Below are 16867 nucleotides of genomic sequence, written 5' to 3'. Positions count from 1 at the left end.
CTTATGTTGCTTCACAACCTGCAAAAGCCATTGTTGCTTTTCTAAAGCCTTTTACTTTTACCATCCTTAATGGCATCTACCCTCTTCAAAAAGTTAGGACTCTATTTTCTCTCTTCTGTTCAGACAATTTCAGGAATAGCCATAGATTGCACCACAGATTGTTCCCTGTATTTTAGTGAGTCACAGGAGCTGACAGACATGTCCTTGAAGTGATCGTCCTCGTTTTGGAGTATGTTTGCTTTGCCTGCTGCCTGACCCTATTGCCCATGGAAATTCAGGGAATATCTGTGCACATCAACAAGTACGTGCGCCACCATGGAATGTCAAGAAAGTGACTGTGTTTTTAACCGGCCCACAAGAACTATATTTAGGTTTCCAAGAAGGTGAAATGCTGCTTACACAAAAAGATACTGGATTAAACTGTTCACTAATAAATTTCTGATTAAGCCTAATCCTATTAGGGAACATGTGACTAGAAAGTTTTGGATTTAATTAAATCTACACTTGCATACATTTTCCAGACTGAGTCATACAGTACTTTCCAAATGTCTTCCTACAGATATCACCTAGGGTTAAAATATCACTGTAACTGAAATTTCCGTTGCAAGGTGAAAGCCAGTTATCAATATTATTTAGGAATCAGGCATTTAAACTATGCATTACCTTCTTCCTAAACCTTGCTATTCAGGTGATTTTTTTAAAGAATATTTTCATTTGGAAAAAACATTGTATTTTAATTGAATAAAACTCTACATAACTGTCTTGTGTTTCAATTCATCCTGTCACATGAGTCTAAAGAGTTTCTGGCCTCATGCTGCTATGTGGGCTTTTGGTTGGCTGTTTTGTGTTGAATGCAGCCTAAAGCAAAACAGTGCCAAGCTGCAAGACACAGAGAAAGGGAAAAATAGCAAATTCTGTACGTCTCTCTGTACTCACCTTATTTTCAGTGTTAATGGTGAAGACGGTGTCTCTTTGGTTCAGGAGTTTACAGGAATAGGCAATGTTAACTGCTGTTTCCTGTTTGTCTCCTGTCAAGACCCAGATTTTTATCCCAGCTTCTCGAAGAGCCGCAATAGTGTCAGGCACTCCATCTTGCAGCCGATCTTCAATCCCTGTGGCTCCTGGGCAAACAGGAAGAGAAGAAGTAAACTAGTTTTCTTTCATTTGGAAATGATGTTGCAGTTTTCTTTTTTAAGAGAAGGTCTTTGACTTCCAATCGTGATCCTGAACTTATCAAGAGCTGAGCCAATGTAGTGTCCAGCAAATAAACACACAGGCACTAGATCTGCGTTTGGATTAAGATCTGAACATGTCAGCAATCAAGTTCTGGCTCTTCAGTTTACTCGTTGCTAGAACAGTGTGTTTCATTTCTTCTTAATAACCCAAAATGGCAATGTAGTGGCAGAGGAATTACACCATATGCATTTTTAAAGTACTGCATTAAGTCCCATCAAAGTAAACAGAGAAAAGATGAACTTTGACTGTTTCAATGAATGCTATCCCTCTTGTCAAGTTAGATGCTTTGCCCATTGAAGAGAGAAGAAACAGTACAGTAAGTTTTCTTTTTTAAAATGCGTGAACTTAGAAGCAGATGTCAACACTCATCTTGATGGTAAATCACTATCTGCGTATTACAATACTCCTCTTCCTGTCTCTTCCACTAGAGGTCAGTTTGAAGATGCTGTACTCTGACACATTAAAGATAGATACTGATTTAAGCTAAAAGAACACATTTTGTGAAACAAAGTATGAAAGCACAGGGAGCCTTAAGAGTTGGCAAAGGTAACAGATTCTGACAAGAGCTACAGTATCTCTTATGTGGTTCTACTTACGGCATTTGCTGTTACTACTCTAATTTTTTAAATCACTGCAGAGATTATGAGAAGCCATAATGCTAATAGCTTGCAATCAGAGAAATCCAGGATAATGAAGTATGGGCACAGATAGTATTCACAGAAAGATAAGACTGAGACAACTCTGAAAATCAAAGTCAAAAGAACAAGATGTTTGGAAATCAATTCAAAGAACAAAATGTTTGGAAACAACATAGAAAAGAAAGCGTACGACGGTGATGGATGATGCACAAGTGCCAATGAATGTAAGATTTAACATGAAATATCTTTTATAAAGTGCAGAGAGTAAACACGATGATGCAACAACAGCATGAATTCACTAGCAAAAATGCTTATGTGTGGACAGCATTTTAGTTTACCATTTTTTATAATACAGTTTAATTACCAAAAATCCCTTGGAATTTGTGCTCAAAACTGAAGTTAATTTATAGTATTTTACAGGTTTATCTAAGGACACACACATGATTGAATTATGGGAATGTCATTATCTACTGTGCCAGCTGAGCCACAGTAACAGCTGATGTACATGTTCTTTGCTCCTGGCACATGATAGTTTCAGCACACTTTTTCAAAGTTACTGCTGCTTAAAACGCACGAGAACTCCTTTAGACACTGTCATTGGACTGTATACCCTAGCCCTGAGATTTCCAAACCTCAGAGGAAGACTTTTTGATATAAATTAGTATAAGCTGTTGTCAGTCTGATTGCCAAGAATATCACAGGAGAGCAAGTGATACTTCACGCAATGACGATTCTTATTTTTAGCTACCCAGCAAGGTGAGTTTGGTCTCCAGATGCTGTGCTGTCTCCATTAACAGCTCATCTCTGTTGTCAATTGCTGCTTCTGCCTCCTGACGAAAGTTGGCCCATTTTTGAAAGTCATCTTCATTCAAGACCTGCATAACACAATTTAAACAGGGCTCATTTTAAATTTAAATAAGAGAAGAATGCCAACATTCTGGATCACAGAGACTTAACTCATATCCAGGCTTGTAAAGCACTGTGTCATCTTTAAAATAACACAAACTTTTCCTAGAGAAGATTACAAGAACTAGTAGTAATGAGAAAAATAGACCTGCCTTCCTGTTTGTATAAATGGCCTATGGCTGAGACTTGAAAACATGACCTAGAGGAACTCTTGGTCCCACAGCCCTTAGCTGTGACTCTGAACAGGAACGCACAGTTTCTGAAGGTTGCTCTACATTTCTCCATAGCTTGAATATGACCTATTTGTTGCACATAGACAACTTCTGTATTAAAGAATCAGACTAAGATGTACTAACCCAGGCTGAGGGCAAGATTTTTGAAAGCTGAACGCCAAGCAAAACAGAAAAAGGTTGGCTCCCCTGTGGACTTTTTATTTCTTGCTTGGAATCACTGTAGAGAAGGTCAGCTAGAGTTACCGTAAGAGAAACAGAAATGAATGTTTTGAGGCTGACCAAAAATCCATCATCTGTTCACACTGGGGAAAAAGAGGAAAAACAAAGACTGCAGAGCAATCAAATAGAGAGACAAAAAGATGGGCTGTGTCCGGCTTGTTCTCTGAAGCAGAAAGAATTGTAACTATTACATTTTTCTAATAAATCTATTGACACATACAGAGCAAAGTTGTAAACAATATTAGGCTAATGCCCTCCTACCTTCTTAGCTATACACAGAGTTCTTAGGCCATCACGGGCATAGTAGTCCAGATGTTTCTGTGTTTTTTCTTTTATTCTTTTCATTCTCTTCTCTGTACTAACATCAGCTGTGAAATACAAGGAAAAGACTCCATATTTTAAGCACAGATCATTTCAGACCTAATGGCCTAAGATTAAAAAGAGTGGGCATTAGAGAAAACTAGATTCCAGTATAATAGCAATTCCTTTAACAGCTCAAAATGTTGGCTGTGCACAAGCTGCAAGCCTGCTAAAGATCCTTGTTTCCTTTAAGATAACATTACTTGGGTTTTTTTGTTTGTTTGTTTGTTAATGTTACAGTACTCTTGCTGACAAGCTGAAATACAATGGCCAGGCCCTTATGACAGTATTATTGCAGAGTACACAATCCACATGGGTTAGCGCTGTCAGTGAATTTTAATTAGTCCATTCCATATTCTAAGCACTACTCAGGTTAAGTAAGTACCTCAGTTCTGATCTGCAAGGATAACACTAGAGAAAGCTTATTCTTTTTATATGCTTCTAATGCCTAGATATAATATTTAATGCACAAAAGAGTACAGCAAACTTCTCGTGCTTCTTTATAGGAGACGCAACAGAAATAGCTCATTGGCTAATTACCTTTGGCAGAGTCTTCCAGCAAGTCCATTATAACAGAGTCAGCTCCTTTTGTGTAGACAACAATCTCCTTGGTTAGAGGGTGCCTCACCACTACAGACATCCTTTTCCTTACTGAGTCAAATCCCAAAGTGTAGAGAATATCAAAAGTCAGGAGTGTGCCTTGTGGCAACCGTACCGTCACCTGTTCAGGAGTTCGGGACACTAAAGTAAAACTGTATGCCTGGGCAGCATAGACAAGCGCTGCCTCATCTGGGCTCTCAGCCTCATAACAAAAGTCTGTTGGCAAAGAACTGTTAGTGACAGATTTAAAAACCTCATCCAAGGAAGCACCACCAATATCTGTGCTGCCCCTGCCCTGGAGCTCATTGCCTCTACCGCTGGCACAGCAGTCGTCGTCATTGGCACAGCAAGCCAACGCAGCAAGATGCTCCTCGGTGTTTTTTGCACTGAAGGTAGCGCCTAGGTCTGAACTAGACTGAGAAGATGAAAAAGACTGACTAAGGCTTGCTAATTTTAGCCGTTGGAATATCTGATGAATCCTCTCCAGGGTGATTCCTGAAGGTTTTATTGGAGGTGGGACTGTGACCTAGAAATATTAGGAAACCTATGGTTAAAAATAAATAAGCGCGAACTAAAAGATACTTTTCATAAACCTCAACATATTTTTTCTGTATCTAAATTATGATAATTAGAAAAGCAACTTCCCTTCCCCTCCCCCTATAGAACTGTGGTGGGGGAATTCAGTAGAGGAGTCATAGCTGAGCTGGCATCCAAATTTGAAGGTGATTTGTATCTCTACATCTGAAGCAGAGATGGAATCAAGCCCCTTGTAGTTCTGTCAATGGTCTAGGAGATCAGAGAAAACCCAGCATGTTCAACATACTTCCTACAGTATATATAAGATAAATTCTAAAAGAAAAAGTGCAGATACTGTGGTAGCCATAGCTATTTATCTACACAAACTGCCATGTTAGGAAGGGATATACACAGGCAGGGAAATAGTAGATGTTACACAAAAGGCAACAGAACTACAGCAGAAGTCCCGAACAAGCTATTTTTTACCATTTTAGGTTTCACTGAACACTGCTCTGTGTTGTGAAATGGAAGCATAATCAATTTTCCTCATATACTTAAAGTTAGATTACCCTTTGTCTTGGCTCAGTAGTTGTGGAGACCAGGACCGTATTGCAGATGGCAAGGGCAAGAAAAAAGTCAGTAAAGGAGGTGGAAGTCTTCATAAAAGGAGAAAGATTTTCAGTCTGGAGTGCAGCTTCTCTCACTCGCCTCAGCAGCCTGTTATCGGGAGTCACATCTTTTTCCTGGAAGAGAAATTACTTGATGAGGATTATTCCCATTTACCCTTGTCCTCAAGGAAGAACTATCAACTTGGTATCTTCTTCTTGCCTCTTACTGAATTTACACCTAGAATTGTGTAAGGTAAATGTCTTTTGCACTTAACATCTAGGGAAAAAAAAAAAACATTTCTAAAAGCTGCATAAATAGATAATTAGAAGCAAATGCATCTTGAAATAGAAGATGATTTCAGAATTTTATTTCTTTTGAGATCTATTAGAAATCAAAAATAATCTATACTATATCCACCAACTTTAAAACTGCTGACTACTGAATTAAAGGGCATTCCAGATGGAACCAGACTTGGGATCTCCCATTTCAGCGTGGGAGCTGATTGTTATTTCAACAGAGAATATATTGTGCTTATGCCTTAGTTACAGCAGTATCACTTTTTGTTTCCAGAGCCATTTTACTTTGCACCCAGAACAAGAAGCTGTCTCAAACTGTTCTTCCTCAGTTTTTACAATAAATATATACATACATACTTCATTTGTTCCTGAAATGTAACTGTAATTTTGCTACCACACTCTTTCTAATCAAACCTAAATTTGCAAGCCAAACTACTTAACAATGTCACTTACCTACAATTTCATTTGATGTAGGGCTATGGGAGTATTACTTTTAATGGAAATTTCATGTTAGCAGAGTCTGGTTTGGATTTAATTCAGGGCCATATTTAACAACAGCTTCCAAATTTAAAAGATATCTTCCTGTGAGCCAACACTTTTGGATGCCTTCTTTAAGGAACTGCCAAAGTGATTTAGCTGCTTTCTAGTTCATCTCAGCTATTACCCTCTCCTCCTTCAATCTGGCACAGTTTTCCTAAGTCCCCTAAATATGCAACAGAAGTCAACCAGCCACCTTCACGGCTGTGTTGCGCTGAGCTGAATATGTTGCATTGTAATTCCTGCTTGCTAAAGTGAATAACGGTTCTTAAATCATCCCAGTAATTGCAAATAAATCTACTGCTCATTTTGCAGCACAGAGCTCAATTGAAATCCTATGATGGAACCAGGTTTTGCCTTTTCTCTGACACAGGAGGCTCTGGTTCCTCCGGCTCAGTGTTTTCATGCCTTTTTGTTTCACATATGGGGAAGTGTTTTAAGTATAGATGCAGTCCTTTCTCTAGCGAACATACATACCGAGGATAAGTCTGATCTTTCAGTTATCATCTTGGGTTTCATAAAAGGAAGCAGAGGCTGAAAAGTTAAAGCTGTCATTCTTTAGAAACCGTTTCACAATATTGTACTGCAGCGGACAGTTACTGTGGGCAAGAGTGTGTCTGTGGCTTATACTGTGCTTGCCAAGTATAGCAATCCCAAATAGATTAACTGGACAATTCCAATGAAGAACACATGTGCAGACACAACTCTCAAAACAGTTCTGTTGGGAATTGTATTAAGTTTGAAACATGAATGATTAGAAAATAATTGACTGTTTGCCCAACTATTTATGTAATTTCCTCATGCATTGCCACAATAAGAATGAACCTCACAAACCACATATTATTAATGTGGATCTCAGCCTCTCCTATCCCTCATCATCCTACACAATTTCTTTTGCATCTATACTTTCAATATCTGCCTCTTGTTCATGCCAAAAATGACAGTGCACTAGCAGGAATTCCACTTTAGCAGAAACTTTCTGAACTCAAAATATTACTCTGGAAAAATATAAAATTGTCAGGTCAATTATGGCCTCAGGGATGGGTTTTTAAAACAATAATATAAAAATCAATATTTATCAGAAAAGTTTTTCTCATTTTTTTTTCACATTCAGTGAAAACAGAGATGAACTGAATTTCCAGTTTCATAGAACTTCAGGAGACAAAAATTTAGATAAACAAGTCTGTTCATTGACTAGCCTGAACATATATAAAAACAAACAAACAAACAAACGAAAATGAAATAAAACAGCACTAATGATGATGATCAGTTAAATGTACCACCTTTTCAATGTTACCAATTTTGTTGGTGAAAATGCTTATGTTATAAAATGGCTAGTGCCATTCAGTTTTTAAGCTTTCCTCATTAATTTGATAGCATTTCTTCTATTTGATGGCACTAAAACCTGATGACAATAGGACAACTGAAATTTTCATGAAACGCTTCTAATAGCAACGCACTATTTATTGGAATGATTAAATCTAGAAGGAAATGTGCTGTCATGATCTTAATTCATAAGAACACCTAAAGGTAGACAGAGTAAATGTTAATGCTCTATCTTGTTTCCAAATTTGTGTATAATTTTATATTTTTCCTACTTTTTTAAAGTTCCCTTAAGTCCTTCTGTCAACCATAGCTCTGTTGTTTTATAATACATTGTTTTATTTTTTCCTCTGAGAAAGTCACAAACTGAAACACAGGAGGTTCCATCTGAACATCAGGAAACACTTTTGTACTGTGAGAGTGACAGAACACTGGCACAGGTTCCCCAGAGAGCTTGTGGAGCCACCATCCTTGGAGATATTAAAAAGCTGTCTGGCCATGGTCCTGGGTAACTGGCTGTAGGTGAGCAGGAGGGTTGGACCAGATGACCTCTAGACATCACTTCCGACCTCAACCATTCTGTGCTTCTGTGATGTCTGTCTCCTTCCAAATTTTTTTCATAAATGTTTATGAAATGAATAAATCAGTCACTATATTTATCCTGGGAGATTTCTGAAGTAAAGACTACACCGTTCTTCTTTTCTTTCCGCTCCACATAAAACCTAAGGCATAGACATTGCACATATTTAAGGTATCAATGTAAACACTATAGACTTGGCAGCAATTCTCAACTGTAAGTTTTTGGAATAGCTTGAATTTGTGTTCAAACAGATCTGTTCAGCTCAGTCTCTAATTTTCCAAGTGTAACTGGAAAGATTAATAGGTAGATCTCTATTTCTTTTTATTAAAGTTTAGTAAGAGTAGCAAGAGATATGATTGCTGACAATATGCTAGAAATTTGTTTTCCCATTGTCCAAGACCCGGTCAAGCTCCTACCCAAGGAATAGACTTTGCCACTGAATTTTTGGAAGTTGTAACTGGACATAGGATTCATCATGTCTGGACTATGGCAAAAGTATTGGAAGGGGCAAAACCAGAGGGTAAGTCCTAGGAGTTCGGCTCTGCATCATACCTTGTTACTTGTACTCCAGAAAAGACAAGTAATGCTATTTAGTTATTCTTCTAGGATCTGCAGACTGCAGTTTAATTAACTTTATGAAATGCCATGAAAAACCCATCATCCTCATCTCTATCTCAGAGACTCACTGAGATGAACGTTAATTGATAAGAGCTTCTCAGATTTCAGCAAAACATCAAAACTTGTCAAGCAGAGAACACTCTCACAAACAGTCAGGCTGAAATACATTCTGTAGCTGCAGAGCTTCCTAATTGCAGAACTGCTCAGAATACTGAGACAAAGTTCAAACATGCTGATTTGCAGGCACAATCAATTACCACTGTACAAATGCACTTAAAATACCATATGCAACCTGCTTATCACTGATTCATGTAAGGCTGATTGAGAGTAAGTAAATTTTGTGATCACCGCATAGATAATCCTCCTTTAAAAACTGTTCACATATAAATTTGACATTTGTAAATTATTATCTTTTGTTTGGCACAGTTACTTTCCAATTAAACTCTCTACATTTTGTAGTATACTATTACGTTAATGGCCCTCTTGCTTTAAAATGCTTTTCTTGGCAACAGTTCTCACATGCAGGTGCTCACAGCAGATGCTGTGCTAACCCTTACCCAAAAACCACTGTGTCTTCTCAGCAGTGCAAAGCTCTTCAATTTTACTATTACCTGAGGCTACCAGTTTTCATGAACAGTTTCATGTGGCCAGCACATCAACCCTTGGAAATTTGACATCTATTAAGAAAAAAGCGAACAACAACAAATTGTGCAATGCCAACTATTGGCCTTTGGACTTTATGTTGTTTATTACATAAAGTGGTTTTTTTTTTCTCTTGTATTTTGTTGGTCTGAAGAAGCTGAGGCTGCAATTTCATAGTGAGGATTGTGTTTGACAATCACTGACTGCCACTGAATACTTCAATACTTTTATTTTAACAGCCATTTATCCAGAAGGGCTCTGCAAGCCTTAAATTAATCAAGTCAAATAGCAATTTTTGTGTCTCCAATCACACATTGTTCAAAGATGGATTTTTCTTAAGAAACTTTGACTACGGAGATACATTCAGACCCATGATACTATCTGTATGACTGGAGTACTCAAAATGCTCCAGATTTGTAGCAAAGTATTAATGCATCAGACAAGGTGATATCAGTTCCAAAGGGCAGGAACAGCAGAGACACAGAGAATTTTACCATGTGCACTTTATTAATAGGGAATTGGCTTGGCTGGTAAAGAAAGATACTACTGTGCATCATTTGAAGGATATCAACATACAGGACAGCCTCTGGGCAATACCTAAGTGTCTCCATTTTAATACATCTTCGTATTTGTCATAGAGGTTAAATGATTTATCCACATACAGCGACACCTATTAGCAGCTAAGGCTGGTTATTTCCACAACAGCAGCTTAATCTTCCTCTGCAAAGGAGATGTTTGATACTAGTTCCTCAGATATTGCTTTTACAGTGGAAGAAAAAAAATAACGTGGCAGTTTATTTATAGAAGAAAGCAAAGAGGCCTGGCAGTAAAAAACATAATTGGGAAAATATACTGGCAAGGAATTCTTTTATCACACTTCAGAAGTCATGACCCATAGGTTCTCAACATCCCATGAGGACTGGGCTAGAAAATGATAAAATAACAACTGACAACCCCCCATATTCCTGAAGCAGGAGGAGTACTGACTGATATCTGCTACATGACAGAGGAACTGAATGAAGCAAGTAGGATCTTATAATGCACTTAAACTACTTTGCCAAGAAGAACAACTGCAGAAAGTAAAGTTCTGGGAACTCTGTATTTATTAGATTTTTTGAAAAACCTAAGATCTGAAAGGGTTTTCCAGGCATTTAGTGTTAATTAGAATTCTAATTTTGAAAGTGTTCAACCTTCTCCTGAAGTCCATAAAAGCCTTTTCTAAAATGTCTTTTAAAAAAAACTTTCAAGAAGAAAAGAATAGTCTGACTTTAATTAGGTTGTGTTAGATTTTGGGAAGTCTCAGATGTAAAATTCAGCTGAGTTTAAGATTTTCCTAGAATTGCAATGAAGACATGTACTTCCAAGTCAGTACTCGAGGTGAGGCAGAGGCCACCTAGCTACTAAAGGGGGACAAGGCTCTTGGGCACCTTGCAGAGTTCAACATCTTGCAGGGTTTAAGGCCTTATTCTGATAGACCCTTTTGGCTTAATTTATATTATTTTAGTGAAAAGTGCTGCCTTTTTCTTTATTTTTTTTTTCTTGAAAAATGCAACATTTATCTTTTGACACACTAACAAACTCCCAGAACTGCTCTGGAGAGTGCTGCTTGGCCATTTTGCACACACAGCGCAGGGATGGCTGATCTTTGTTTAACGGAGACGATACATTGCAGTGCTAGCAGCAGAAGTAGTTTGTGGCTTTCTGAGATATGTTCAAATTCAGACTTCAAATCCATAACCATTTCCTGACCATTATCTCCCAGGACGACCTGTACCTCCTGTTTCTGCAAAGCCAGGCCCCAGACTCACGTCCCTAGCTCCTTTTGCACAATCCCGGCCAAGAATCCCACCTCACTTTCCTTGGTATTTTAGTGTTCCGGAACAGTATAAAAAGCTCATTCCCCTTTGTGAAAAGAACTTTGTGCTGTTATGAACCACAGCCTCAATCCTTGGAACCCAAATTCATGTCTTCTCCTCCTATCAAGCAGCCATCACAAAAACTCACCTTGTACCCCTACTTTTCCACTGCAGACTTTGATACAAGATTCCCAAACCCTCACCTAGCTCTCCCCTCACTGCGTCCCGCACACTCTAAGCATGGACTCCAATGCCTTCTTCCTCCCTTCCCTCTCTCAGCTCCACCAGGGCTTGGATTTCTCCTGTCCACCTGTTGGCTCCCCATTACAAAACGCAACAGAAAGGGAACTCCTTAATCTGTGTTAGCTCGGTCTGCTTGTACTCACAATGGTACTGCTGAAGGCCACTTGAGACTGGTTGCTGTCACGACGACCGAGTGACCTGTTCCTTGTATGCCCCTGAAAATGCGCTCTAGCACTCTGGCACCTCCTTAAAGGTCTCATGGTCCTCTGCTTATAAGTTGCTGGTCTCTCAATATTCATGGGAGGAAGAGTGAAGTGTTGAAGTTTTGCAAAGTCCTCATCATCTAAATCCAACTCTTTGTGGGTTTCCAGGCGTTTGGCTGTAAAAAGAGAAAATGAAACCTCACCTCTTAATTCTGTTCTTTGCATTGCTCAGGAGGAATTCCTTGGTTTGTTAAAAAACCTGAAACAAACTAACCCAAAGCCAAAACATCTCAAAAGCCAGCACCAGAAAAACTTCATTATGCATTTCAGTTTCTGGCAATTCCCACTCTCCAATGTTTATTACCGCAAGAAAACAAAAGTATGTTTTCAAAGCAATCAGCCACTTTTATGGACTTTTGGTAATGCTTGGCCTCCTTAGCTGCACTTTGCAGTTGTCTGGAACAGGACAGTGAAATATGGTAATTCACAAATTTGCTAATATTTTCAGTCAGAGCACAAACTTCTTTTTGGCAGCTGCTTGCCAGCTTAGTAAAATCTTTCTCACTCTGTAGAGAGAGAAAGCAGCAACCAAGAACAGGCCTGAGTCAAACCCCCACATTCAGAGCACCAAATGCCAAGAGAGTTCAGATACAGACTGCAGCTAGGGTTGACTCAAGAAAATGTGTAACACTACCCTTCATATCACACAGAAGACTATGTTAATTACTTTTGGACCCACTGAGCTTAATTACCAACTAATCTTAGTTTGTGAGTTTGTAAAAGGTTGGCTGGCACTCACTTAGAAATGAAAGAGAAAGTGTTCTCTTTGCACTCCTGAATGGGTATTGAATGCAGGGCAAAGCCTGAGATGCCTGCAGAGGGAACTAGAAAACCATTCCCATCTGACTTCTGAATCATTTAAAACACCTTCACTTTCATGAATCTCCATAACAGGAGTCCCCCACAAAATGGAGACAAATCCACAAAGCTCTATGTTCAGCCACAGGGCTCAGTAGGTTTAAATATTGATACTTAAATTAATAAAATTTAATTGCTCAGAGAGAAAATCAAGTATAAAAAAGTGTGTCTCACCATTTTCCTGATGTGAAAACTCAATTCCATCGACAGTACAGCGTCGAAATACCATTTTGTTTTCTGTTAGTGTCCCAGTTTTGTCTGAGAAGATATACTGGATTTGTCCAAGATCTTCAGTAATATTTAGGGCACGGCACTGTATGGGCAAATCTGCTTCTTCATCATACAGGTCAATGTCATTGTGTATTAAGAAGACTTGGCCCAACTTGACTAACTCAATGGACACATAAAGAGAAATGGGGATTAAAACCTGAAAGAGAGTTTAAATTCTCAGTGAGGGGTGAGACAAGTTTTACTGCTTTCTGTCAGCAGTGTCCTGGGACAGGTATACCAACAATTTTCAGAGAAACAGTTCTTCCTAGAGACATATTGTAGGGCTGAATAACAATAGTTTGGGGGTGGGAAAAATCATGCACACAACAGCTATGGATAAACAGGGACAATAAGTGACAAATTTATGACAAAATTCCTATAATTTCAAATGCAAAGATGGGTCTTTCAAAGGATGCTCTTACAAAGCACATTTTCTGGACTCTGAAAGGATGCACTAGCACAGACTAACTCTTAATGTAAAAAAGTTTCACAAGTGTCATGGTTTAACCCCAGCTGGAACTAGGACCACGCAGCCATTCACTCCCTCCCTCCCACCCCCAGGTACGGTAGTGAGAAGGGGGAGGGAAAAGGAGAGGTTAAAATGGAAAAAAAAAACCCAAACCCAAAAAACCTCATTAGTTGAGATACAGTTTAATAGAACAGTAATGAAAGACAAGAAAAAAAGAAAAATAATAATGATAAAAGAATATACAAAGTAAAGTGATGCAACACAAACCACCCAAGGATCAGTTACCCAGCCCATCCCAAGCACCAATTGTGGATCCCCATCCCACAGCCAACCCCCATTTACACACTGAGCATGATGTCTATGATATGGAAAATTCCTTTGGCCAGCTTGTCCTGTCTATACTCCCTCTCAGCTTTTATGGGAAGCTGGAAAAGTCCTTGACTTACTGTAAACATTACTCAGCAACAACTAAACTGATGTATTATCAACATCATTCTCCTACTAAATCCAAAACACAGCAGATATTAGGAAGAAAATTAACTCTATCCCAACTGAAACCAGGACAACAAGCAATTACTTTGCACGCAACACTTCCCACCCACTAGCTTCCCTGACCTGAAACAATAATGAATTTTTAAGGTGCACAAATATTCTCTTTCAGTAATGAAGAATAATCCCCCAAGGAATCTGTGAGCAGCTTTGAAAGTTATCTTCACATTTCATTCATATTAAATAAATTCTGTCCACTTAAATCTCAGCAGTTACATCAAGAAATCTGAAAAGTAAATGTGATTTTTTCCCCCATCCCATAAAATGTTCTTTCCCAATTAGGCTTAATCAGACTCAAATATACAAGCATCCTACTTCTAATTTAGCTTCTTTCCTAAACCAGCTCAACCATACCTAGTGATTATTCCCCATTGGCAAAACTGACAATTTTTGTTTTACTGTTTTCCTGAGATATTAAGTAGCATTCTTATTATGGAATTCTGGCCATAGGCAGGGAAAAAAAAAAAAAGCTGACATTTGGATGTAAACATCCTCTTTATTGCATATGCTAGAGATTCTGGAGTTATTTAAAGATATAATACATGTCGTTCCTATCTATACCCTTGTGACAAGGGGTACAAGAAAGAATACAATATACAAGAAAGAAAAATCTGCAGTTAGAAAGAAAAAAAAAAAGAGAAGACACATTATTTCACACTTGGATGATCTGAAACAGTCCTAGCAATATTTTCTAATAGGATTAAGAAGGTACTGCACAGCTATTAGTTGATATTAATTGTTCATTAGTGATTATACTCAGTTTTGAATAGCTTCTTCCTTGGAGGTAACAGAGAGGTTTTTGTCTTTTACCTGCAACAGGATTATCATTGTCAAAAACATGTAGAAACCAGCAAGAACTGGAGACAGAAAATTGCCATTCTCATCTGGGACATCATAAGGCGGATGCTCTGAGAAGTTTCCAACCCAAATGCCATGCCCTGCAGGAATGACATATGAAATTGAAATACACTGAGCAGTAAGGTGATTGACAAAGCTTCCGAAATTTGCAGATATGGACTGCTATGATAATTAAAAAGAAAGAACATTTCCAAAGCAACAGTCCCCGAGCAATGCTGTAAATCTGTTGGAGAATGTAAAGTATATGCAGAGCTCTGTAGCACATGCACATAATTGATATGCTAGTAAGAAATGAGTGGTCATGGATATTTTCGTCCACCTCTCCTTCAGCAGGTGTCCCCCAGGGCTCTTATGTCTGCACAGATCTTTCCTCATTCTACATCTTGCTGTTGGAGGAAACTCCATCTCTACCACCTATCTTTAAAAATCCTCAGCGCTGAAGACTTCTTTTCCTCTTTCTAGCAGAAAGAAATCTTATAACCTTTATATAGACGAATTGAAATCTTTCCTATCCTTCCTGACCATTCTTGATTTCAATCTGTCTTTGGTAGAGTTGACAAACGCCCTATAATTCAGTTTGGGCAACTCGTTTTCACTTTCCCTTCAGTTAAGTCATACCTCATAACTGCTTCTTCCCCTGTGTCTTAAATATCAGTAGATGTCATCGCACTACTACAACAAAGCCTCCATGTCAGGACTTACCAACATCCCATCACAATGACTTTACCACCTTTCATACTGCCCTTACTGAAATAAACTTTGCTCAAAGATGTTACTAAATTTACAGCATCAGAAACTTCACACAGAGCTAGGATAAACAACTCTGTTTCCCTTATCGCATCATTGCTCCAGATGCCAAACCTTTCTATTAGTCCACTTTGCATATCCAGCTCTGATAAAACTTCTACTAGCACCAGTTAAGCAAGCACCTGCCTACTAAAATGCTGCCAAAGGAATTAAAGTTATTTCAGCAATACTTTCTGGCTGCTGGAGACCGCAATCACATCTGAGCAAGGATAACTACGCTCTACAATTCACTTCTTACCCCAATTTTTCACTGCATGCAAGAAAAATCCTGATAACCGATCCACCAGTGGTATTTCTTCCTAGAACCCCACATTCAGACAAGATTACAAAGCAAGAACTCATGGTAGACCTATGGGACATTTTGAATGGATGAAAGCTAATGGACTTGTTACTGTTTTATGTGTTTCACTTAGAATATGAACATTTTATATATATTCTTTTTTTTAAACCTGAGCAGATAAATTGTTTTTTAAATGCTGGGTTTTTTTTTTTTTTTTCATCTGAGACCACTTTAAACCTTAAATTAAAGGATTTTATTACTCAAGGGCCCCTAACGCACCAGACAAAGACAAGTCTCTAAATCTACATGACAGCAGCCAGGGAACAATGAAAATAAAGTCTCTCTCTCCCTCACACAGAGCTCAGTTGTCAAAGTGAAATCCCATTTCTGTGCCAAAAAAGCCCACTGCAACATGAAGCAGCAAAATTTAAAAAGCGATTAAGTCAGTTCAATTGTTCATCTTTTTTGGATGGCCCTTATTTCTAGTGGTATTACACTGATGGCTGGCTGGTGTGTCACATCACATGCCTCTAGGGCAGGTTTGGGAAAACTTGACAGCACCACATGATTTGGCTTTGTTGCTACAGAACTAATTCAGAGCAGTAGCACTAAGCAAGTTATCACTGAGATGGAATGGAGTAAAAAGAAAAGGGGCTTTGAACACAGTGCTCATGGGAGCCTCTGTTATCTCTTTAAAGCAGTGACCCATTCACACGTCAGTGGGCTTAAAATTTGGCCCTTTCCTCAGGATTATGAGATCCTATTAATCCTGACCTGCCTGGGACAGATTGCAATCAGAGCTGGAAGGCGAGCAGGTGCTTACATGCAGTGAAGATGATGTTTTTGAGATTAGCAATCTAGTAAACTCTAGTTAGCTAATCCCAGTTCATATACTCAAGAGTGCTCACTTACAAGGACCCCTGAAAAATGCAGGCTATTCCTACCTAAACCAGTAATCCATCTCACTGCCTGCTGTAAAGGGGCTTTTGAGAAGGAAGGTAGCTGTGGAGACTAAACTCAAAGAATTAGTCATGTGCAGCTCACGGGTTGTAAATTGGGTAGCTCTGGCTAACATCACTCCTGAACATATTAGAAGAAGAT

General features: G+C 38.6%; 1 protein-coding gene across 1 annotated transcript in view; it reads right to left on the bottom strand.

Moving 5' to 3' along the window:
- Positions 1 to 16867, bottom strand: part of ATP10B (ATPase phospholipid transporting 10B (putative)) — a 51048-nt gene that overhangs the window by 12812 nt on the left and 21369 nt on the right. Inside the window, exons 6-13 of the mRNA XM_074156358.1 lie at positions 14632 to 14759; positions 12708 to 12960; positions 11556 to 11791; positions 5278 to 5451; positions 4133 to 4718; positions 3494 to 3600; positions 2623 to 2749; positions 937 to 1121 (exon numbers count right to left, since the gene is read on the bottom strand). Of these exons, the coding sequence (XP_074012459.1) occupies positions 937 to 1121; positions 2623 to 2749; positions 3494 to 3600; positions 4133 to 4718; positions 5278 to 5451; positions 11556 to 11791; positions 12708 to 12960; positions 14632 to 14759 (1796 nt within the window). The remainder of the gene's footprint in view (positions 1 to 936; positions 1122 to 2622; positions 2750 to 3493; positions 3601 to 4132; positions 4719 to 5277; positions 5452 to 11555; positions 11792 to 12707; positions 12961 to 14631; positions 14760 to 16867) is intronic.

The sequence above is a fragment of the Numenius arquata genome, chromosome 11 (genome assembly GCF_964106895.1).
Source record: "Numenius arquata chromosome 11, bNumArq3.hap1.1, whole genome shotgun sequence".
In the NCBI taxonomy this organism is placed as follows: Eukaryota; Metazoa; Chordata; class Aves; order Charadriiformes; family Scolopacidae; genus Numenius; species Numenius arquata.
This window is presented reverse-complemented; position numbering and strand designations above follow the sequence as displayed.